The 23,480-nt window shown below is 62.2% G+C and overlaps 1 protein-coding gene across 1 annotated transcript; it reads right to left on the minus strand.

The window, feature by feature from the left end:
• Positions 1–9,763: 9,763 nt before the first annotated feature.
• Positions 9,764–20,988, minus strand: MYO1G (myosin IG). Its single transcript, XM_045197437.2, has 22 exons — positions 20,789–20,988; positions 19,268–19,476; positions 19,046–19,139; positions 18,205–18,370; positions 17,944–17,997; positions 17,492–17,587; positions 17,227–17,346; positions 16,881–17,090; positions 16,640–16,785; positions 16,150–16,264; positions 15,865–16,035; positions 15,624–15,694; positions 15,338–15,412; positions 15,065–15,197; positions 14,717–14,883; positions 14,203–14,410; positions 12,443–12,666; positions 11,896–12,040; positions 11,167–11,271; positions 10,894–11,007; positions 10,144–10,298; positions 9,764–10,047 (listed from the first exon to the last, which is right to left on the minus strand). Exons 1-22 carry the CDS (start codon positions 20,881–20,883, stop codon positions 9,891–9,893), a joined length of 3,030 nt encoding a protein of 1,009 aa, XP_045053372.2. The 5' UTR covers positions 20,884–20,988; the 3' UTR covers positions 9,764–9,890.
• Between the last annotated feature and the right edge of the window lie 2,492 nt (positions 20,989–23,480).

The following is a 23,480-nucleotide window of genomic DNA, read 5'->3' on the forward strand; positions in this document are numbered from 1 at the left end:
CCAGTCACATCCTCTCCTAGTTCATGAGTGTGCTGAGTGTGTGACATTGGCACGTTAGCTGTCTCACATGAACAAAGAGCCCCCACAACCATTCAGACAGAATTGGAATAATAGTTATTAGCCAAACGCAGGAGGCTCCAGGAGAAGACATGAAATTCTGGGCCTTGGACAGCGTGTTGGAGAAGATCTGGAAATTTTGAATCAAGGCCCAGAAACCATGTCAAGATCTATTTTAGAGTGAGATTTACTGTGTGAAGATTAATAAACAGAAACCTCGTTTCAGTTGGAATGGGCAGGGCCTTTAGGGGGAGATCTCACACTCTACCATTCATCGACTGCCCCAAACTGGAAGACACTTACTTTCCATCTCCAAAAGGAAGATGTTTATTACTCTCCTACTCCATCCGGAAGGAGGATTTTACCCAGCAACCACTCAGCCAATGAGAGACAGTTACAACTCAGCCCATGAAGAGCTGCTACGCTCTGAACTCCCAGTTTGCTCCAATAGATCTTTGTTTACCACAGGCCTCTGCATTCCCCACTGGCCTCTCCTTTGTTCTCTGGACTTACCCTGGTTCCCCTGCCATTACACTGAATGTCCAAATTGCTTTGTTGTTCTCAAATAACCCTGTTTTGCTGGAGGGATAGCTGGCTATTTGTTTAAGGTCAACCATTGCTTCGTTTGCTTTGACATCCATTCCTTTTAGGGTCTAGTGCCCCATCTCTATATTCAATAATCATATTTTACAGGCTTTTTACAGTTTGATTTTTAAAATATATGTGATTATAACATATTTCATACTTAACTCTAGCTGGAATGTGTTTTGGAGTGTGGTATGAAGTGAAGAATCTGAAACATTTCTTTCAAATGACCAATTGGTCCAGTACTCTTTATTGAATAACCCTTCAAGGACAGATCTCAACAGGTGGAGATGGATGTAGGTTATTTTGGGCAGTGGAAACATTTGTTCCCAGATGGCTAGAGGTCTGGTTTGGCTGGAGCCCGGGATCTGTGAGGAGGGGGGGTGAACAACAGAGTGGGAGGCAGCTAGGCTGGGGCTCATGAGGAGACCCTGATTCCTAGGCGGGAGTTTGGACTTGAGTCAAGGGGGAGCCCCCGGAGCTGTGTAAACAGGAGTGTGGTACCTCCACTCGGGTGCTCCAGCCACAGAGAACAGCATGCAGGGGGCAACGAGTTGCAGACCCAAGCCGGCAGGATGGGGCGTGGCTGGCGGAGAGGGAGGGAGAATGTGGGGGTGTGAGAGCGGACTAAAGGGCGATTTTAGAGAGGATGCCGTGAGTGGCTGGTGCCCAAGCCTGTCAGGGATGGATGAGTTCTCACCGGAGGTGATGGGACCACTGACTGAGACCCCAGAGGGCCCGATGCTGTAAGTGGGAGGGGCTCCTCCCCCCACTACGGGATGAACTGCTTTGAGGCATTTTTGGAATACTAAAAATTTGCCCCGGAAGTTTATTACTTCTCAGTGGCTTTAAGCACCTGTTGTGACTGTCTTTTGGCAGATCCAGCATGAACGGGAGGGGCTCTAAGTGCTGGCGTGTTAAACGTGAGGAGCTGGCTGGATGCCCAAGGGGACATGTCCAAGCAGCTGTGGGACCCAGACACACGGAGTGAAGAACAGGGGCACCAATGGAGATGCAGGCTTGGGAGCTGCCAGCAGACAGGGTGGGTTTGACGTCACTGCCTAGGAGGCAGAGTGGAGGAGTCAGGGGCAGGTGAGCGAGATGGGGAGGGAGAAAGACTGAGCCTGCATAGGCACTTCCCACCCGTTCTGGAGATGCTCTGAGATACGCAGATCTTAAGGAGTGCAGCAGAGACTGCAGCTCAAGTCCCTCTTTCTGAGGCCTGACTTTGACACTGCCACCTCAGGGGGGGGAGCACAGAAGCCAGATGTCACAGTGCTAACGAGGGAATACATGGGCAGGAGTGTGGGCTGGGGCTGCCCAGGTGGCAGAGGGAAGCATGAGGTTGCCCACAAAAGACCTGAGCCAGCTGGGGTTCTGGGAAAATGGTCATTAAGTAGGGCCTAGAGTTGGCACATAGGGGAGGGACTGGGCCCTGGGAGGCAAGGAGGTGTCCTATTTCCTCTGAGGCCAAGGAGAGGGGAGGAGAGACACAGGAGCTTCTGGTGAGAGGAGGGAAGGTGGAACAGACCCTGCTGAAAGGCTGTGTCTGCTGCAGAGCCAGGAATGAGGCACATGGAGACTGGGAGACCTGGGAGGATGAGAACCCCCTGAGTGGTGGGTCTGGCCGCAGCTGGGGTGCGTGGAGCAGACAGGAGTGGCCTTGCCAGGGCTGGGGAGTGGCCTCAGATGGCTGGCCCCTCCGCCTGGCTCCAGGCCAGGAGAAGGGGGAAGATTCAGACGTTCCAGGGCCTGGACTTCTTTCGCTCTTAAGCTTAAAATTGGAACTCACACAACAGTTGAAGAGTGTTACCCTTTACCCAGACCCCCAATGTTCATGTCTGATTACCTTTGCTTCCTTGTCTCTCATTTTCCCTTCCTCCTGAGAACAAGGTGGGACATGGTGTCCTTCAAAATCTTTGTTCTGAAAAAGGACGAGGGCCCTCTCTTGTCTAACCAGAGCATGGCGATTAAAACCAGGAAAGCAGCACAGATCTGATACTATTATCTAATCTACAGACTTGATTTCATTTTTTGCCAGGTGTCCCAATTACGTGCTTCATAGCAAAAGCTCCCTTTGCATTCGGGGGACCTGTGTCCTTTCTCTCTGGTCTGGACCTGGTCCTTCCTCAGCCTGCGTCTTTGCCCGCGTTGACAAGTCCGAGGGGTAAAGCTGGTTATACGTGCACCGTTCCCCACTTGGGGCCTGCAGTGACATTTTCTTGGGTTTGTGCGGCGGGGAGCAAGTGTGTTCTTGTAGAGACTGAAGAGATCCCCTCACCCAGGCCCACAGAAGCCAGTACCTGCTGTGCGTGTGGGGGCCTTTTGTCTTCTTCGGGGTGGAAACTGTGCTGGTGCTGGGCCCAGGCCCAGAGGCTCAGTGTCCCCACCTCGGGGCTCCCCAATCTGCTCCATTGGTGCTCCACGACCTGTAGCTGCTTGTGACCTTGAAAATAGCACCCTGGGCCCTGGCTGGTGTGGCTCAGTGGATTGAGCGCTAGCCTGTGACCCAAAGGGTCGCTTGTTCGATCCCCAGTCAGGGCACATGCCTGGGTTGCAGGCCAGGTTCCCAGAAGGGGGTGCCTGAAAGGCAACCACACATCGATGTTTCTCTCCCTCTCTTTATCCCTCCCTTCCCCTCTCTCTAAAAATAAATACAAATAAAAATCTTCTTAAAATTTTTAATAAAGGAATCGAACCCCTAGAAATAGCACTGTTGGGAAGTGTACCCAGCCTTGTAAAAAGTGGGTCTGGGAGGCCATGTTGGTCATCCCAGCCCCAAGGAGCAGGGGGTGGCCTCTCCTCAGGCACAGTGGGCGTGAGGCCTCCTCCAGTGGCCCTCAGCTCGGCAGGGCCAGCTGTGCTCACACAGCCTCCGGTCAGGGCTCTCCTGCCAGCTGCTGTGGGGAACAGGTGTGCCCTTTCCAAGCACCCCTTAGGCCACGTGTGGTCTCTCCGTGGAGCCGGACAATGACCATCTGTTCTGGCTTCTTATTGCATCCAGAAAATCCCAGCGTTTCGTCCCCCTCCCAACACTTCCTGGGGACTCTGCTTCTACCACCCCTGTACCTTCCAGAAGGCCGTCTGGCTCAGAACCGGCCCCACCTGGTTACTCCGTCTGCCCTTCACGGGGAGGCAAGGCCCTCCCACGGGCTGGAAACGCCCACGTCTGCTGGGCAGAAAGCCAGGCCGCGTCACCCAGGGGAGGTCTCTGACCTGCAGTAGTGACAACCGCAGGAAGGACAGCCACAGTCTCTTAGAAAACCCTTACCTGGAGGCAGTTGGGAACCCAGGCTCAGTTTCCTGAGCTGTCAGGCAGGTGAATGTCTGGCTTTTTGAAACCTTTCCAGCCCTGGGCATTGTCAGATTCTCAGCTTTTGCCCAGGGGTGGCTGGGTGGCTGGAGAGCGCTTTGCTCTGCCACCCCGGCTCGCTCTTCCCAGACTCCCCAGGAGGCAGTGAGTCTCCGCCTGCCTGTTGCTGCAGGTGTTCCCTCATGGTCGACGAAATGCCTACTCATGGCTGCTTCTCCTTTTTTTGAGATTTTTATTTTTACTTATTTTTACATAGAGGGGAAGGGATGGAGAAAGAGGAAGAGAAACATTGATGTGAGAGAGAAACATTGACTGGTTGCCTCTCACGCCCCCGGCCCGCGTTTCCCAGTGGGTCTCCTGCACGTCTAGGTGTGTGAGTCGCATCCCCACGACTTCTGTGTGGCCGTCACTCCAGGGACGGGTTGTCAGAGATTGGAGACGTAACTCCATGGGGCACTTGAGGAGGAGATTGAAATGCATGTGTGAGAGAGACTTGTGACGTGGGCTCGTGTGTACCCCATGGCCCGCACGCTCCATGGCACCGGGACACTGTCTGGTCCCCGCCCCTCCCCTCCTCCTGTTCTCCAGATGGAGTGTAAAGCGCCCCTCTCATCGTGGGGCCCACGTGCTGCGCTGGGTTGGCCACGTGTCAGCACAGCTGAGGAGCAGCCAGGGCTCCCGGGGACACCTGGGCAAGTGCCCAGTGGCTCTGGGTCATGGGGACAGTGGCTGGGGCTGGACAGGGTCAGGAGGAAGGGGCCGCCCCCCATGGGATGTTGGGTGGTTTGGATGGAGGGTGGGGGCGCTGAAAGGGTCTGCAGAACCCTGACCCTGGCCCAGGCGGGCTGGGAAGGGGCTGCTGCAGGTGCATCCTGGGCATGGAGGCCACGGGACCGAGGGGAGGCTGGGCACCTGGCAGCCTGGCAGCCTGGCAGCGCCACATGCCACAGACGGTGGCTTGAACAGCACATGTCTGTTCTCTGCCAGCCCTGGAGGCGGGATGTCCCCAGTCAGGCCCACGGGGCCGGTTCCTCCTGCAGCCTCCTGTCCTCACCGCCTGGCCCTCTATGTCCTCATCTGCTCTTCTCATGGCGCCCAGCCGTGTGGGGCCAGGGCCGCCCTCATGACAGTGCTTCCCCTCAGTCACTCCTTTGAAGAGCCTGTCTCCAAACCCATCGTGGTCCAGATCCTGGGGGTTAGAGCTTCACCGTGTGAACTTGGGGGACACCATTCAGCTCACAACCGGCTGTAACCCTGGAGCTCACAGCAGGGTCTCCACTGTCTCAGAACCGCCTCGGCTGCCTCCCGGGCCTGGAGCCTCCAGCGTCAGTTTCCACAGCGTGAGGGCGGGGGGGCATCCCCGCCTCCACCTCTCAACTCACCTTTGCTTTGACCAGCCAGCCACCCCTCAACTCCCACACAGGGTCGCTGCTTCTTTCTACACCTGAGAAGGCCCATCTGGGTGAGACCCTCCCATGGGTCCCCTTTGGCGGCAGCGGGGAAGGCATGAGCTTCACTAAGGAAGGTTTCAACCAGATTCCTGGGAAAAGTCATGGCTGCAGCCCAGCAGCCTGGACCGCGCAAGGTCTGGCGCCTGCTCTGTCCTGGAGCCCCTAGGGTTGGGTTTACATCCCAGGTCCTGCAGGCTGTTACGTGGTGTTTGCAGATGGAGGGGCTGGGGGACATCAGTAGCCAGGACACCTTCAGGGTGCACGATCACTCACAAAGCCGAGGGTTGCCAAGGGCCAGAGGGACGAGTGGCCAGGGCCATCTCCTCACGGTGGGGAGGTGACAGTCACCGATGCAGGTCCTGTCTGAGCTGCATGCCTGCGCCATCATCCCTGGGCTCTCCCGTGACCACTCAGCCCGCTTAGCACCTCCAGCCAACACCTGACCCAAACGCTGTTATAAGACGCCCAGGTGAACTAGACCAGCAGGAACAGCTGATTAGAGAGAAGCAAAACGGGGGCCCAAAACGGCCTGTGGGTAAGGGCAGGGCGGCTCCCCCACCTCGGTCGGCAGGCCTCACCCACAGCGAGACGGGACGCGAAGGCAGCTCAGAAAGGGAGCGATTGCCTTTCATTCACTTCAGGCATGATAGAGTTGTGGACGATTTTTCCTCTGATGTAAAATGTCCGTAAATGTTTCCCAAAATATCTGCTCTGCAAATACCAACAACAAATGCTTTGCAGAGGACCAGGCAGACGCCAGCCACTGCGCCGCCCTGCTGCCTGTGAGCTCAGGGGCGCCCACACCCCGCTTTCCTGCTCGGCACGTGCAAAAACCGCTCGCAGAACTAGGCAAGCCTGGGACCGAGGGTCGTAAAGGCAGCCACTGAACAGCCGGAGGGAGTGGGACTGGGGTGAGGGGGCAGCCCCTGTCTCCTCGAGATTGTGGGTTGGGTGCACCCCGCCCTGGCACATCCCTGAGGTCACCTGCAGGCTCCTTGCTCCTCACTGTCCAGAGCTCCTGTGGACGTTTCGTCACGGAGGCACGGCTGGCGAGATCCTTGGCCACGGCTGCACTGCAGCCCCAGCCCCCTTTCCCGAAGGTCGAGGGTCGAGGTGGGAGCTGGTCCTCCGACCCTCACCCCCAGTCACCTCAGCAGCATAAGCATGGGTGTGTTCGGAAGGGGTCTCCATCAGTCACTCCGACACCCGGTCTCTCAGGCTACTCCGGGGGTTTCAGGAGCTGCTCGCTGTGTTCCGATGGTACCACACCGGGCCTCAGAGCCGCTGAGAGCACCTGGCTGGGTGGCCGGGGCTGCAGGCGGTCTTGGGGGGCGCTCATCTCCCTTCCTGCCTCCGCAAGGTCTTGGAGCACCTGAGTCCCCGTCCCCTCCGTGGGGAAGTGAGAGTGGGAGCCGCGAAGGTTAGCTGTGAAGGTCAAATGCGGTGGGAAGTCTGAAATGACGCGCAAGAGGGCATTGGGGCAAGTTCCACACCGAAGGGCAAAGCCCCAGACCGGGCCGGGCGACGGGTGTGGGAGGTCAGGCGGCTGCGCCGATCATTCGCTGGTGCCACGGTGCTTTCTGTCCAGCCAGGAACACTCACCAAGCACCTGCTAAGGGTGGTGTTCTGGAAAGGTCCATGGTCTTCAGTGGGGGCTCTTAGGGGACAGACCACCTCCATATGCCACCGGAGGTGTTTATACAAGACCACCTGCCTGGTCCAGACTGAGCTTGAGCAGGTCGGGGAACCTGGGACCAGAGGCTGTCAGCAGCGTCCCGACCGCCCCCTGGTGGCTGCTCCCTGCGCCTTGGTGGCACATGATGCTGTGGACCAGGCCTCAGTGATGTCAGGTGGGAAAAGGGTGGGCTGGGGCGTGCAAGGGGGGTAGATGCCCCCACATGAGTGTGGAACTCAGTGCCTTCATGGGGTCAGGACACTGGGGGACACGCTAGTCGGAGGCCCCCGCTGGTGCACGGGGGTGGACACTGGGGGCGGACACCAGGGGCCGGGCACCGGTGGGAGAGGTTTCTGTAAGTAGGAGATGCCTCTGCTGCTCTGGTTGTGCCCTGGGGTGTGGGGACTTTGCAGCCTCTGCCGTCCCCACATTCGGCAGCTGTGGTCCCACTGTGATTCCAGGCCTCGTGGGGAACCCTGAGGGAAAGCAGCAACCTCGGGTTTCAGCTCAGCCCCCTGCTGGCGAGGGCAGCATGGGCTCTGCCCAGCCCTCAGCTCCGAGGTCCCAGCCTCAGAGAGCGACCCCGGGGGGCCCAGGTCCCATTCCGTGTCTCAGGCGGACGTGTTACTGCTGTGGGTGCTCGTCCACTTAGCTGCGGTCTGGCAGTGCGAAGGTTTTACGAGCATCACCTCTTGGCGGACAACTGTCACTGCGATGAAAACTAAATGACTGTGAAAAATAACTGCCCAGCCGGGCCTTGCGTGGCCAAGAGAACGTGATGACCTTGCTGTGAAATTCGTGGGAGGCGTGGTTGGCAGCGCCCGGGCAGCCCGTTCACCTGGGGCGTGGGGCTGTGTGGCGGGCCCAGGCTCGCCCTGCGTTCCAGAAGCCACAGTGGGTCTGAGACCCGTGACTGCTTTCCCAGGGGTGTCCCCGACAGAGCAGAGTCGGGGGAGGACACTGTGCCCCAGCCCACGCTGTTGGGAGGGTGTCTGCACACTTGTCTCCTGTGGTTGGGAGGCCCAGACTCCGGGCCTCCACACGGGGACTTGGGCCAGTGGGGGTGGGGGAGAATGGCCGCGAGAGGGGGACCCCTCAGGCTGGAGCCCTGCATCCCCCAAGGGCACAAAGGCTACTCGGCGAAGCCACGGAACATGGGTGCAGCAGATACGTGCTGCCCAGTGGCTTCCGACGTGGGTCTTGTGAGGTCTCCTCGGGTGCAACACCGTCGTCTGTCCATGTCTCCGAGTGCTGCTGTGTGGCCAAGTGGTTCGGCACAGGTGTAGGACGGGAACACGGGTCCCTGCAGCTGCCCCACTCAGGTCACTGGCCCTCCCGTTTCCCCACCTGTCACAGCAGCAGCATAAAGGTGACACTGACGGTGTAGGCATGGGGTGAGGGGATATTTGCAACGCGCCTGGAACAGTGGCTGGTAGTCATAGCCGGCGGCACGCAGTGTATGGGAATTGCCCGAGGCGAGGTGGGAGTGTAATGACGGGGTTCTGTCACCTCCCTCTCCCTAGCTTGTCACCCTTTCTCTCCGGAGGCTGGACACACTGTGAGGGTCTCCAGGCCCTGGGCGTGCAGCAGGCAGCCCCCAGCAGTGCTGGGCCCCAAATGCTGCCAGGTGGTGTGAGCAGTGCCCCCTCCAGGCTCCATGAAGTTCCCACTCCCTCTCTAAGCCCTTGTCTCTTCCCAGAAGCAGCTGGGCTTCTTAAAGCAGCAGAGGCTACCTGGATGGTGTGGTGCAGTGGGTTGAGTGCTGGCCTGTGAACCAAAGGGTGGCAGGTTTGATTCCCAATCAGAGCACATGCCTGGGGTTCCCAGTAGGGGGCGTGTGAGAGGCAACCACACACAGATGTTTCTTTTTTCTCCCTCCCCCTCTCTCTAAAAATAAATAAATAAATAAAATATTTTCTAAAAAAGCAGCAGGTGACGCTGACAGCTCTGGGACAAGCCCTGCCCCCAGCAACCTGTGGGACACACCAAGGCTGAGACCTCCTGTGTAGGGGCACTCAGGCCCATGTTGGGGTTAGGTTGCTCTGCAGGGGAGGAGGGGTGAGGGGCTGCGGCCCCCTAGTAGGAACCTCCAGGCTGGCTTGGGGACAAGCAGCTCTCCCAGGGCAGGAGGTGACCCTGTGTCCCCCGGACAGTGACGGGAAGCTCAGTGAGGCCTGAGCCCTTTGGTGACACACCGCAAGGCCACAGCCCACAGCAATCCGGCACACCCAAGGGAGGAGTGAGAGCAGAGGGCTGCCTGTGGGTGGACGTGGGGCCCAGGGCTGAGACAGGCTGGGAGGGGCTCTGCTGCCAGAGGGGCGTTACTCTGGCCTTCCTTTGCTGACTCCCCAGAAGTCCCAGGCCCAGGCCAGGCTTCTGGACTCTGGAAAGCCCTGGTTGCTCCTGTCAGTGGAGGTGCTCCCAGGGCCTGGGACAGCATGCACCCCAGAAAGCTGGTGGGCCTGCTGTGTGCCCCCAGTGGGTGCTGGGCCTGCTGGCCTCCCCAGGACCTGGTAGGAACAAGGCCAGGGGTCCTACAGGGGGAGACGGAAAGGGACAGCCTGAAACCCACATGGTGGATGTCAGCCTGGGGCGGAAAGGGCTCCTCCTCCAATTCATGTGACCCCGCAGGGGTGACATTGCCAAGCAGGCAGGACGTCCACCCACAGACGCAAGTCCACGTGGCAGGCATGGTACCCTTTATTGCCCAGTGTTTGGGGGGACTCTCAAGGGGTGGGCGTGGGTGGAGGAGCTGTCCCTCTGTGCGGTCAGAGGCCCCCCTGCACCTGAACAGGTGGGACAGGTGGACTCAGCTGTTCGGCCACAGGAGGGTGAAGGTGCCACGGCTGCAGCGGAAGTCAGGTTCGGGCTGCTCTGGCGTGGGCTCCACAGACACCAGGCGCCGAGTGCCACGCTGGGTCAGGGGGATGCAGTCGGACACCCGGACCTCCAGGGGGCGACCCTCCCTGGAGTGGATGGGAAAGAGGTCAGCTGCAGACTGGCAGGTGGGGAAATGGGCAGGCGGGCAGTGGAGCAAGTGGGCAGCTGCCCACCCCACTCACCCCTGGCAGTGGGCCACCAGCACGCCCACCAGCTCCCCCACGCGGTTGTCAAGCGGTGGCCTCGAGCGATGCAGACACACCACCAGGTCATCCTGGCCCTTCGCATGCAGCACCACCAGCTGGTCCCGCCCACTGGTCACGCTCAGCCCGGTCACCTGCGGGGCAGTCAGGGTCAGGCGGCGGCAGGTCCTCCTCCCAACCCTGCACCCCTAGGACCCACCCTCCAGCACCCCCCACCTGCTGCTCCATCAGTCCCCCCAGGTCCCCTTCCTCCCTAGTGGCTCTTGAGTCCCTGACCGTGCTGGTGGTACTAAGGAGCTGACCTGTCAGTTTTCTGTCTATTCCTTCTAACTAGCCACACTGGTCGTGGCTCTGGACCTGGTGTCCCCCACCGTGGACAGTCATGGGCCCCTGGCCTGCCTGGGGCCGGTCCTTGCCCTGTGGGAACAGGAGCTGGGGACCCAAGGGCCAGGGAGCCACAGAGCCAGGTGGTGAGCAGGGCCCACAAGGTTCTGGTGGGAGACCCCCAGCCAGGCACAGGCACAGGCACAGGCACAGGTGTGGGGAGAGGGCCACCTGGGAGCCAGAGAGTAGAGAGTGGGGGGAGGGTGGGGGCTGTGTCCACAGGAAGCCACAGAGGCTGTTGAGGGAGGGCATCCTGAGCTGGGACTGTTCTAGAAAGTTCCAGCCATCCCAGGCAGTTGGGAAAGGAGGGGCCCATGGAGGCCCTGCCCTGTCCCCATGGCTCACCGCGTCCAGGGGCACAGCCCGCATCACCCGGTACTGCCGGCTGGGATCCAGCTTGTACAGGTGCCGGTCAGTGAGCAGGAGCGCGCGGTCCCGGCGCTTGCTGAAGCGGTTCACCTGCGGGGCGGGTGCTGGCGGTCACTTGCCACCCTGGCACCCCTTCCCCCCCACCCTGTCTTCTCCCTACCTGGTTTGGAGCTGACCCTTTCCCACGTGTCAGGAGCCGCTGCGGGACCCTGAGGGTCAGCCTGGGCTGGGGCCCTGGCCCCTGCTCACCTTGCGGACGTGGCTGGAGAAGAGGACAGCTGTGAAGCTGTCCCTGTCCTGAAGTGTCTTCAGGCACTGAGCGAACAGGCCGGAGGCAGCAGGGTTGTCGGTGGCCTGAGCATAGATTGGGGTACATGGGGGAGAGTCTTGGGGCCCATGCTCGGCGACGGTGACTCTGGGTGAATGGCGCAGCCGCCCTTCACCTTGGGAGATTGAGTCAGGCCCTGCGTATAAGGTCTCTTCCGCACCCACTCTCCGCCCCACGCGTCCCCAGGGCCCAGCACAGACCCCGCAGCCTAAGGTGCAGGGCAGCACGTCTCTGCCCACTGGCCCTGCCCCTTAGGCCAGACCTGGACGGTTGCCCGCCAGGAAGGCAGCAGCCGGCAAGGACCAGGCCCCTCCCTGTGGCACCCACCAGGGCAAACCCCAGACCCCTGAGCCCCAGCGTCCTGCAGGCCCAGCCAGAGGTATGTGGATGGCGCCTGTGGGGGCTGTACCTAAGGACAGAGGGTTGGACTGTTGCTGAGGATGGGGGTTGGCCTTAGGAGGGAGGGATGGGAGGGGAGCAGGGAAAAGGCGCGCCACTCAGTAAAGGCCAGGCCAGCAGGTTCTGGGTGGCACCCTTCAACCCCAGGGACAGAGAAGCAGGGCCCAGAGGACAGACAGCCATGCCCAGGGAGAGGACACAGCACAGCCTCAGGCTGGAGCCCTTCCTGGGTCTCCAGCCCCCACACTCACAGAGGACAAGTAGTCTCGCAGCCAGGCCCGCCGGCAGCCCCAGTCTGGCCGCAACTCCTGCAGGGCCCCCATGGCAGCCACCTTGGCCTTGATCTGGGCCATGTCTGAAGGGGGGATGTTCTTCACCAGCTGCCGGGCCCGCCACCTGGGGAGGGGCAGGTGCTCAGGGGGGCCCCTGTGCTTCCCTCCCCTCCCCCACCCCTGGTCCTGCCTCTCATACCCCTCCCCTGTGGGAGAAGCCAAGCACTTCAGCCCTGCACTGGCCACCCTGGTGCCCCGACCACCCCTCCTGCTCGGCTGTCCAAGCCCGGCTCATTCCCGGCCCCACCCGCTATCCTCCCCTGCCGGCCTCAAGTGAGGAGCCCGAGGCTTCTGTCCCCTCCAATGCCCAGAATGGTGTGGGACAGTGGGGCAGGGGCAGCTGGGCTTCCCCTGCTCTCCCGATGTTGCCGGTGGCAGCTCGGGGTCCAGACAACTGAGCGCTGAGTCCAGGTGTCCAGCCAGTACTGGCTGAGGTGGGAAGAGTGAGGGGCCTCACGGGTGGTACCTGCAGAAGAGTGTGAGGCAGGTGTCCTGGAAAGGCTGCAGCACAGCTGGCGGCGGTGGCCAGACGAGGTCCCGGCCATAGAGCGGGGGCTGCCGTGCGGCCTGGAACCGCCGGTGCAGCTCTGCCAGGTGGGCGCGCACCTTGTGCCTCCGGAACCAGCGCATGATGGTGTAGACAGCCCGCAGTCGCCGGCAGTGCCACCGGGCCAGCGTGCCCCGCCAGGCCTGGGCCGGGTTCAGGTGACAGGTCAGGCCCAGCCTGGCCCCGCCTGGCTCACCTCCAGCCTGGGCTCAGGTCCCTGGAGAACACCCTGGTCTCTCAGGGAACCCCTCTGCTCCACCCACTGCCTGGGGGTGCGGCGGGCCACGCCTGCCTGTGCCTCCCGCCAGCCGCCTCCAAAGGGCTGCTCACCAGTCCCAGGCCTTTGGGCTGAGACCCGCATTGCTAGGGACTCCCAGGTGCCCCAGGAAGAAAGCATGTGACAAGGGGGAAGGGGCAGAGGCAGTCCATTCCCCACCTGTGGGGGCAGCTGCCCACTGTCCACCTGGAAACTGACCTGGTCCAGACCTCACCTCCCACTCCCAGGGGACCCCTAGATGGAGGGACACCCCAAGAATGCAACCATCAAAGCCCAGACCACAAACCCGAGAGAGGCTGGCAGGCAGCCCAGCAGACCCACAGATTAAATCAGACTTAAACAACACTGTGTGGGCCGCAAATGTCCAGACCCCGACTGGCACAGCCAGGTGACAGGGACACTGACAGGCAGGCGCGTGTCAGCAAGAGGTCAATGCGAGCTTTTTATGTCCCACTGTTTCTGACACTGTTCTCTCATAGTCTGAAACCCAGCGCCTGCCTGTCAGAGGTGGTGACAGCTGGGCACCTATGAGTGTCTCTGCTGATGGGATTCTGTGTTTCTACTAGATGTGACCGGTGACCCTGGGGCACTTGCGGAAATCCGAGTATGGCCACGTGCTGGCCACGCAGACACGCAGGTTAGATCAGTGTCAGAGCCCTGGGGTGCCGGCGTGGCCGTAAAGGTGCGTGCCTTTGTGCTGAGCACATCCCTGCCGAAGTGTCTGGGGTTGGTGTTACTTTGTGTGGCTCAGGAAACTACAAGACCTGCGCCACAAGAGCACCCGTATGTGGGTGTGACAGGGACAGGGTGGGCGCAGGGCCTAGCCATCCAGGCGAGTGGCAATCAGCACACAAATCTGTCATCAGCTTTTCTGCACGCTCGAAAGGTTCCAATGAAGGGCCGTGCAGAGAGGTGGGAAAACCACACTGATTGTCAGTGAACTGATTTGCTCCGACATAACAGGGACAGAGGAGCAGGCGCCTGTGCAAAGCTGCAGTGTCCCGAGGTGATGTGGACGCTAGGCAGGGGTGTGGGAATCTAGTTCCCTGCTCCACACGCTGTCCTCCAGGTCTGAACTCTTACAGAATAAATAGAGGGAAAGAAGGAAAAAACAGAGGGAGAGAGGAAGGAAGCCGGTGCTCCTGAAAATCTTGTTATGGCACCTGGGCACACCTGGGCCTGAAGCTGGCGGCCACAGGACTGACGTGACTTGAACCAGACCCCCACGTTTTACTCAAGTCACTTTCAGTCGTGGGCTGTCTCCTGGGAGTGAGCTGGGCGCCCTGAGCTACTCCGAAGTGTGACGGTGGGTCCTGGTGCAGGCCCCGCCCCCGCCCCCGCCCCGCCCCCGCCCCGCCCCCACCGAGTACGCCCCTCCTCCACACCCACGGCGCCGCCGCACCTTCTGCAGCAGCAGCACGATGATGGGGATGAGGCGCGCGCGGCTCTGCTCCAGCGTGACCAGCGTCCGTGGCGAGCGAATGAAGACCTTGCTGTGGCCAAAGGCCACGTCCCCCTGCAGCCCGTGCTGCTCCAGGAGGGCGCTCACGGCCGCCCGGTCCGAGCCCAGTAGGTGGTTGGGCCACGTGTACTCACAGGTCATCTTGTACCTGTCACGGCAGGCCAGGGCAGTGGGCACCAGGCCCTGGGGAGCGGGGGCCGACCCACCCGCACCCTCCCTTCCCCCGCCTCCTTCCCCCCCCCCTCGGCAACCTCACACCTTAGCCCCGCCCACGCCCCAACAAATCCCGCCGGTTCCTGGCCCTGTCCTGCCAGTGTCCCGAGGGTCCTCGCGACTTTAGCGCTGGGGTGTGTTGGGTCTGAGAAGCTGCTTTCGGGAGCCCCTGCCTGCCCCTCGCCCCCCCCCCCGACTCCCCACACTACAGGCCCACAGGAACAGGCAGGGGCAGCTGTACCTGAGCAGGAACCGAGGGTAGGGCTGGCGGGAGGCGAAGCCCGCCCTGCGGACCCTCACGTTCTCCAGCAGCCCCAGGTACTCGACCTGGTGGCGGCAGTGGCCCTCGTCCAGCCGCGCAGCCGCCTTGTCCTCGTTGGGCTTGATGCAGCGCACGTAGAAGGGCTCCTGGGGGCAGAGGGCAGATGCCAGGTGGCATCCTGTGTTGATCACCAGGCCCACCCCGCTGGCCGGGGCTCACAGCAGACAGGAGAAATCAGTCCCTCCCCATGCTGTGTGGAGGCTGGAGTTGACACCTGGGCATGAGGGACCTGGAAGGGTCTGGGTGGGGCCGGGGCCTGGCTGGTACCTTGGAGGCCAGGTTGTCAACCAGGGCCACCATGGAGTTCTTAAAGAGTGTGCCGGCCGTCAGGGGGCGCTTGGTCACTTCTGTGATGTCCTGCTGTCCATCCGGCCACATGGCCCGCACGGTGGGGTCCGAGCTGTGGACACAGGCCCCATGCTCAGACGCCGTTGCGGGGAGGCAGCCCCTACTGGCTCGGCTGTTCGTAACCTCCGGCTGTCTGGCAGGAGCCAGACCCGAATGTCTGTGGGCCCAGCTGCCCGAGCCCTGGCTGCTCACCTGTTGTACAGCAGCCGCTTGAAGTCCTGGAAGAGAGCGTCTCTGTTCTTGTCGATGAAGCCCACAACAGAGTACCTGCGGGGGGCCCACTGGGCGTGAGGACCCAGTGTCCTGCCCTCTAGCCCAGGGCGCCTATGGGGTGGGCGTTTCTGAAAGCTCCCCAGAAGCTTCTCTGATGGAGCCAAGGCCGAGAACCGCTCTTAAAAACCCTCTGGCAAAGGGCACATTTCCAGTGTCTTAAAAAGAGTGGGCAGAGGCAGGAATGAAAGTTCGGTGGGGGCCTTACGTGACGTCCCCAGCGTAGTGCTTGATCCGGAAGTCTCGGCCGAACTCCATGGTCTTGTCCGTCGGGCAGAGCTGGTGGGAGGAGGGGACAGCCAGGGTCAGAGCCCAGAAGGGGGTGGGCAGTCCTGCAGAGGAGGCCGGGCCACCACTGTAGTCCAGCCGAGACAGGCAGTGTGGTGCCCGTTGGGTGCACGCCCGTGCCTTGACTGCATGAGGGTGGGGTGGCCGCGGGGCGGGGGCACCTGGCGGCTGGTGTAGTGTGGGTGGTGGCGGTGGTGTGTGTCCAGCGTCTGCAGGAAGATCCGGTCTGTGATGGGGCCCGCGGTGCTGCAGGCCTCGTCCAGCACAGCCAGGATGCCCCGGTGCGGCCGCTCCACCAGGTCCACAATGGTGGCGTTGTTGAAGTACTCCACCTGAGGCAGAGCGAGCAGGGCGGCTTCTGAGCCCCGCAGGCCTCCGCCCAGGCCACGCGGCGCCTCCCCCCCAGGGCCTGTGCCACGCAGGGCGGGCTGGCGGGCAGCACTCACGCTCTGCCAGGCGATGCCCTCCCGCTGGTATTCCTCCTGCTCCTGCTTCAGGATGAGCTGGGTGAAGAGCTGCTGCAGCTTCTCGTTGCAGTAGTTGATGCAGAACTGCTCGAAGCTGGAGCGAAGGCCCGCCCGGTTATGCCGCCGCCGGGAGGGTTTTTACTCCAGTGGCAGCCTTGCCCCAGAAGTGCCCCTGAGGCTGGCCTGCAGAGCTCCCTAGCCTCACTGGGGGTGCCTCTCCTGGGCTGGGCCTCTCCTTCACCCCCAGCTCCTACCTCCAGCAGCAGGCGTGCTCACAGTGAGGGGCAGTGACCTCAGGACTTTGCCTTCCTGGGCACCACAGGATGGGCGGGGGCACGGCTGAGGCTTAGACGTGACCCTGAGGCAGGGACCCGCCAGGACAGGTACCAGACATCCCCCTTCCCAGCCAGCTGAGCACCCTGGGGCTAAGGCAGCCTTAGAGGTTGGGGGTCAGAGCTGGGCCACCCACCTGTTGACAGGGAACACTTCGAAGCCGTAGATGTCCAGCACGCCAATGACTGTGTCCTTGCCATCCCGCCGGGGATCCCGGTCCCGGGCTTCCATGACACCGTTGATCTGGTTCACCACCCACTCAAACAGCCGCTGGTACACTGCCTGGGGAGAGCCGGGGCTGCTTTGGCCTGCCTCTGGCCTTGCCTCCTCCAGGAAGGCCTCCTGGGTTCCCCCCGCACGGCCTGTCCCCAGAGTACCTTGGCACAGGCATCCCGGGCGTAGCTAGCCTCGGCTGGGGTATGGCCCTTCTCAATGACTTCCCTGCCCCCGGAGGCCACAGTGCGTGCCAGGAGACAGCGCAGCACCAGTCCCCGGGGCGTGGCTGTCAACTCGGCCACGTGGTCCACCAGCACCTCCTCAGCCACAGCCAGGTGCCCATCCTCCCTCTCCACAAACTCGATGTTTCCCTGGTGATGAGGGAACCAGGAAGATTCAGGCTCCATGTTTCCCAAGACCCTGCACGTCTTTGCTGAGGCACAAGGAAGGGATGCAGGGACACAGCCAGGGATGTGGGCGTGGCCCCAGCCCGGCAGCCAGGCTCACCAGGTGCAGAATGGCGGCCAGGATCCGGTGCACGGAGCCCACCTCCTCCTCGCTGAAGCCGATCACCCTCATGGCCTCCGTCACTGCCTGGTGGGGACTCCTCTCGTCATTGTCTGAAGCCTGGGAGAGAAGGGGCTCAGCACCCCAGCCTGTGCTTCTCACCACCATGGCCTCCAGTTCCCTGCACTGAATGCCTGTGAGATCAGGGCCTCCCCAGTGCTGCCAGCCCCGGGGCCCGCGGACCTGCTGGGGAGCCCCTGCTCACACTGAGCCCTGCGCCCTGGCGGGTGAAGTTGTACAGGGCGGGGTTTCTCTGCAGGTGCAGCTGTTGCAGCTCACTGTCCTCACAGCCTTGCAGCACCTGCAGGACACGCGCCTGGGTCAGGCCCCACCCACGCAGGCAGGGCACACAGATGTGCCCCTCAGCCCTGGTAGACCCCACCCACCATGGGAGCTCTGCAGGGGCGTGGGTGGACACTGCTGGAGGGCAGGGAGAACCCAGTTCAGTGGTCAGATGTGGTGCAGACATGGAATGAGCCCTGAGAACTCTCTTCGAAGTCCAGGGGGAAGTCATGTCTGGGTCAGACAGGGCGCGGACACAGCTGTATCCAGCGGGAACCCACCCCAGGGGGTGGGGTCGAGGGGGCAGGAAGTGGACTGTGGGCAGGGTGTTCAGAAGGGCTGTCTGGTCTTCCCCACCTGCCTACCTTGGCTTACCTGATAGAAGGCGTGGAAGTTCCTTTCACCCACGTGTTGCTTGAGGACCCGAGACTGAGGAGAGAGGGGCAGCTGGACCCATGCCTGGGTGGAGGGGAGCCCCCCAGGACAGGCCCCAGAGCCCCAGGGCAGGGCAGGAAGTGGGGTGGCTGGCCTGGCCACAGAGGAGCCCCACCCTGTGGACCTGGGACATCAGAGGTGCATTCCTCCCCCCACCCTCCCAGGGCCCGGGCTGGGGAGGGTGGGGCCTTTGGGACCCACCTTCTCCAGCAGGTAGCTGTGGATGTGCCCGCCCACGGGGTCTCCTTTGAAGTCGAAGTTGATGTCCATGTACTTGCCGAAGCGGCTGGAGTTGTGGTTGCGATTGGTGCGGGCATTGCCAAAGGCCTCCAGCACGCAGGTGGACTTGAGCAGCACGTCCTTGACCCTGGGAAGGGCGCGGGGGGACCACGATGCAAAGACCTCAAGTGGGAGACCGTACCTCGGTCCAGCGTCCCTGTCTGCGCCATGCCCTGCACTGCCCCTGTGGGCTGTGGAAGGGCCTTCACCCTGAGGTGCTGGGAGAGGCCCCGCCAGGGACCTGTGCCAGGTGGGGCCGCCTCCCATCTTCACCAGGTCTTCACTTGGCCTGCAGTGAGGACCTGGGTCTGGACACTCTGCCAGTGGCCTCCAGCTGCAGGGGGAGCAGCTGCTGGCTACTGGCCACGTGTGCTCAGCAGCACCTGTCCCCCAGCCCCAGGCCCACCACGTCCACAGGAAGAGTAGGTTCCTGCACAGGAAGCCCCTCCCCGGGAGCTGGTGAGCAGCAGGACGGCCCTGATTTCCGGTTTCCGGCTGAAACCCTGACACCTGGCTGACGTCCTGGACCTTCCTGGATGGCCGGCTTCACCACTGCTGTCCCGTGTCCCGAGAGGGGCCCAGGCCATGTGTGGGCCTTGCCCCCGGCTGCCTCCCCACAGGTGGCAGGTGCCCCTGCTCTGGGCCTTGCCTCCTCTCACCTCGGTGGAGGGGTCCTGGGTGAGGACCTTGGAGCCTTCTAGACAGATGGCCCGGCCCTGAGGCCCAGTGGCCTCTCCTGCTGCCCAGCCCTGCCCAGCCTCACCTCTCCACCTCGGCCCTCTGGCTGGGGTTGGTGACGGCCGCAATGTACTGCATGATGTGCTTGCTGGCTTCGGTCTTCCCTGCACCACTCTCTCCTGCCGGACGAAGGGGCAGGCAGAATGAGCGGCCTCTGCCCCACACTGGCACCCTGTGCCCACCCCACCAGGAGCTTCCAGTCGCCTCCCATTGCTCACAAATGAAGGCGCGGGGCCCAGGTGGGTACCTGAGATGACAATGCAGGTGTCCCTGGACCTGCGTTTCATTGCCCCATAGGCGGCGTTGGCCACGGCGTACAGGTGGGGCGGCCGCTCGTAGAGCTCTCGGCCCTGGTACCTGGCGATGGCCTCGGGCCCGTAGAGGGGCAGTTCCTGGTACGGGTTCACGGACACCAGCACCTCCCCGATGTAGGTGTAGATGCGGCCCTTCTCGAACCTGGCGTGGGCAGGGCCACCCCTCAGCCCTTGGGACACATGCTAGGCCCAGGGGTGGTGGGCCCATGCGGGGAGCCTGGGGCCCTGGCCCACCTTGGGGCTGAGCTCAGAGATGGGAGGGCGGTGCCCCTGAGACTTCCCGGACCCACCCCCATGGCAGCGGAGTGTTGGGGTCCACACTGCCCTCCACGGGGTCCTGATGGCACAGGAATTGTGACCCTCCCTCCCCATTTTATGGAGGGACTGACTTGTCCAAGGCCACATTGGGCAAGCCAGAGCCTGTGGGGAAGGAGACAGGTTGAAGCCAGGACCAGAAAGATATTAGGAGGCAGAGGGAGGGGCCTGTGCCGCTTCCTTTCTCAAGGCCTGGGTGGGGCCCCAGTGGCTGGAGGGGACCCCGCCCAGCCCCACCCAAACAGGGTCTGGGAGTTGGGCCTGTGAAGGTCGCTGGGGCTGCAGCTGCCGCCACCCTCCCTCAGAACATCCTGACTTCTCTCAGCCCTTCCCTCAGGACCCCGTCACCCGTGAGGGCTGGGGTCACGGGAGACTGGCGGGCTGCTCCCCAAGCTATCTGGGCCCTGTCCTGCCCCCAGCGCCCACTGGAGTTCCTCTTCCTCAGCTGCCTCTGACGTGGGAGTCCCCTGGCTACTCTCCTTCACCCCCCGCCCCCACCTGCTGGGAGACACTTTCCCATGTGCCAGCTGTGCGGCCCGGGGCTCAGCACCCTGAGTCAGAATGGAGTTGGTGATGCTGTGTCCAAGCCGGTTTGTTTGAATGGGGTGCAACCCTGCTCAGCTTAGTGCCCCACACAGAGCAGCTTGTTCCTACCCTCCGACTCCCACCTCTGTGCTCGCTCCGCAGGGCGCCTTCCCCTCCCCTGGCTGCCCAGGGGCAAGGCCAGCTCCTGGCAGCACCACCTGACCCCAGCCCCTCCCTACCCTCTGCCCTCCTCTGAGGGAAATGGGCTGTCGCTCTGCCTGCCACAGGGAGCGTCCACCCAGTCTGGGTGCCGGTCAGGGTGCAGGGGAGCAGCCCACGTGCCCCCAGAGGCTTGTTCAGCCTACCCACTTCCCCCAGGGCTCAGCAGGGCCCCACGAGGGTGATGGGGTGTCCAGAAGGCACCGGCTGTGTGGGAGGCGGGGTCTGGGGAGTCCGCTCCAGCACTGGCCATCTGCCCTGGCCTGAGGGAATGGTCCTGCCTGCCTCGCCAAGTGCCCCTGTGGTGACCCAGAGACAGTGGTCTGGGGGGCTGTGTGTGTGGCTCCCCTCCCCCACCAGGGACCAGGGAGAAGGGAGCCGGGGCCCAGGCCCACCTGAGCTTCAGGTTCTCCATGAAGTCCTCCATGGTCACTTGGTCCAAAAGCACAAAGTCCGCTTTGCCGCACTCAGGGCCCTCCTCGTCCTCCATCCCGCTGGCAGGGAGCACCCAGACCAGGTTGCCCGCCTGCCCAACCTTCCTGTGCAGAGTGCAGGGAGCAGGCCCGGCCCTCTGCCCACAGCCCGCCCTGCGCCTCCTCACAGTGTGGTGAAGTAGGAAGTGGGTTCTGGCCCCGGGGAGGGGCTGCCCCTCCTTCCCCAGGGGCTCTGACCCCTGCTTCCTGGGCGGGCTGCCTACCAGTGCTCTGGAGGTTCCCTTGGGCCCTTAGCAAGCCGGACCCTCGCCCCCAGTGGCGGTGGCCACGGTCCCCAGCCCTGCTGCATGGGGGTCACCTGCAGGACCCCAGCATGTGCAGATGGCCGATGCCCTAGCCTTTGGGGCAGGGGCCTGGGCAGTGGCAGTCCTTGGAGTGCAGTGACCACGCCAGGAGGTGACCGCAACACTGGCCAAGAGTGGGCCAGGTCTGGGTTCATCTGCCCCCGGGTGTTTTCTAGAAGGTCCCTTCCCATTCGCGGGCCGCCTGCCCACCTATTCGGTGGCAAGGATGGAGAGCAGCACGAGGGCCCCCCCTGCCCTGAGGGCTCTGCAGACCAGGCAGCAGTTAGGAACCGCTCAGTTCTGTCCCCGAACAGCCTCCCCTGAGCACAGGACAGAGCGTTTCCCGACGTCGTCATCCACATGCCGCCTTGGGGACTCAACGTGAGGCAGCGAGTTAATCTAATTACTGCCTTTCAGTCAACCTGCTTTCCTTTTTATAGAGATTTTATTTATTTCAGAGAAATGGGAGGGGAGGGAGAAGGAGAGGGAGAGAAACATCAATGTGTGGGAGAGGCATCGGTTGCCTCACACACGCTCCCAGCCAGGGACCTGGCCCTCAACCCAGGCATGTGCCCCGACCGGGAAGTGAACTGTGAGCTTTTGGTCCAGTGGCCATTGCTCAGTCCACTGTACCACACCAGCCAGGGCCCAGCTCACTTTTTTAGGCTCTGAAATAATTGTTTGATACGCAAGGGTCCCCCCCCCCCCCAAACACCAATGTAATAAAATTGCCAAGTGCTCATTCCAGTGCGGGATAAAACCAGCCCTGCCCCTGGCACCCGGGGGAGAACCCCTTCTGAACAGGGCTTTGGCTCCTCCCTGTGGGGCCTTGTGGGCAGACTGCGGTCAGGTTTCACCCTCCCAAGCTCTGGACACCCCTCGGCCTGCGTGTTGGGCTGGTGCATTTGGAGGGCTTTCCAAACCACAGCCGGGGAGAACCTGGGGAGTTCTGTGCCAGCAGGCAGTGGGGTCTCACTTCTCCAAAGCCCTTGGCCAGTGTCCTGGGGCTCATGTCAAAAGGAGCACAGCGGCCGGTCCAGGGACACTACAGGGTCACTGAAACCTCAACTTAGCAAAATTTTCATGTGTCACGAAATAGTTTCTCTTTCTTTTTTGTTACCCTCATCTGAGGGCATGTTTTCACTGACTGCGGGGGAGGGCGGGAGAAGCATCGATGTGAGAGAAACATCAACTGGTTGCCTCCCGTACGTGCCTGGGCTGGGGATTGAACCCCAAACCTTTTTTGGTGTGCAGAACGACACTCCAACTGAGCCACCCAGCCAGGGCATGAAAAATGTGGGGGGGTTATTTCCATTTAAAAATGTCCCAGCCTCTCTTAGGTCGGGGACTCAGCTTTTGGGTCCTGGCCTTAGGCGCTGCTGTGGCAGCCTTGAGCCGAGCTCTACCCCACACCCCACTCTGACAGCCGGCAGGAGCCCCCACCCGCCAGGGCAACACCCCTCAAGTCCTTTCCCTTCCCGGGCCTCAGCCTGGGCCCAGCAGTCCAGGCGTGGCCTCATCAGCGGCCTCCCCCGGGGGCACGTCCGCAGGGCCTGACCACTGGGGCAGTGAGGGTGATGGGCAACAGGAGCCGGGTGGGGCGGCGGCGTCCCTGTCTCAGCCGGACCAATTTCAGGTTCCAAGGTGCCTCCCCCCCCCAGCCCTTTGCTGACCCTTCAGCCTGTGCCACACACCCGTCCCTTGTTTCTTGGCCCCCAAGTAGGGTCCGACTCCATCACCTGCTCTCCAGGCTGGCTCCAGCCTGTTCTCTGCAGGTGCAGACGAGCTGCTCCCAGGCCGCCCTCACCGCCGGGACGGGTCGGTAGGGTCTGATTCTTGGTTCCAAGGTGAGGCTTTTGGCCTGGGTCTTGGGGTGCAGCTGACGTGACTGGGGTGCTCTTCCTGTCACTTGGCACCAGCAAGATGAATGTGAATGTTGCTTGCCAGCCTGGCCCAGCCGGCTGTGGACCACGTGGGGCCCAGGGGCCAGCCTGTGTGCCCACAGTGCTGGGCTGTGACCGGGCACTCGTCAAATGAAATGTTAGGTGGGTGCCTCCCTCTCTCTAGGGTGTCAGCTCCCACTCGGGTCCCAGTAGAGACACAGAACCCCATCAAGCCCCCAGGATCTCCAGGTGAACCTGCCAAGCGCAGGCCTTTGACCGGCCCCCCCCCCCCCCGCCCCGCCATGGTTTACAAAGGCACCAGGGAGGGGATGGGCGGCATGCGGGGCCCTGCTCCAGCTTGGCTCCAACCCCTTGGAGCAGCACAGGGCCTTTCTCTTCTGCCTACTGAGTGCTCTGAGGAAAAGA

Source organism: Desmodus rotundus, chromosome 6 (genome assembly GCF_022682495.2).
Source record: "Desmodus rotundus isolate HL8 chromosome 6, HLdesRot8A.1, whole genome shotgun sequence".
In the NCBI taxonomy this organism is placed as follows: domain Eukaryota; kingdom Metazoa; phylum Chordata; class Mammalia; order Chiroptera; family Phyllostomidae; genus Desmodus; species Desmodus rotundus.

Coding starts and splice junctions, on each gene's coding strand:
- MYO1G (XM_045197437.2), bottom strand. CDS start 20,883: ATGGAGGACGAGGAGGGCCCTGAGTGCGGCAAAGCGGACTTTGTGCTT. Junction 14,884..15,064: donor TTGACAACCTGGCCTCCAAG/GTACCAGCCAGG, acceptor CTCTGCCCCCAG/GAGCCCTTCTACGTGCGCTG. Junction 10,048..10,143: donor CTGGTGGCCCACTGCCAGGG/GTGAGTGGGGTG, acceptor CATCCACTCCAG/GGAGGGTCGCCCCCTGGAGG.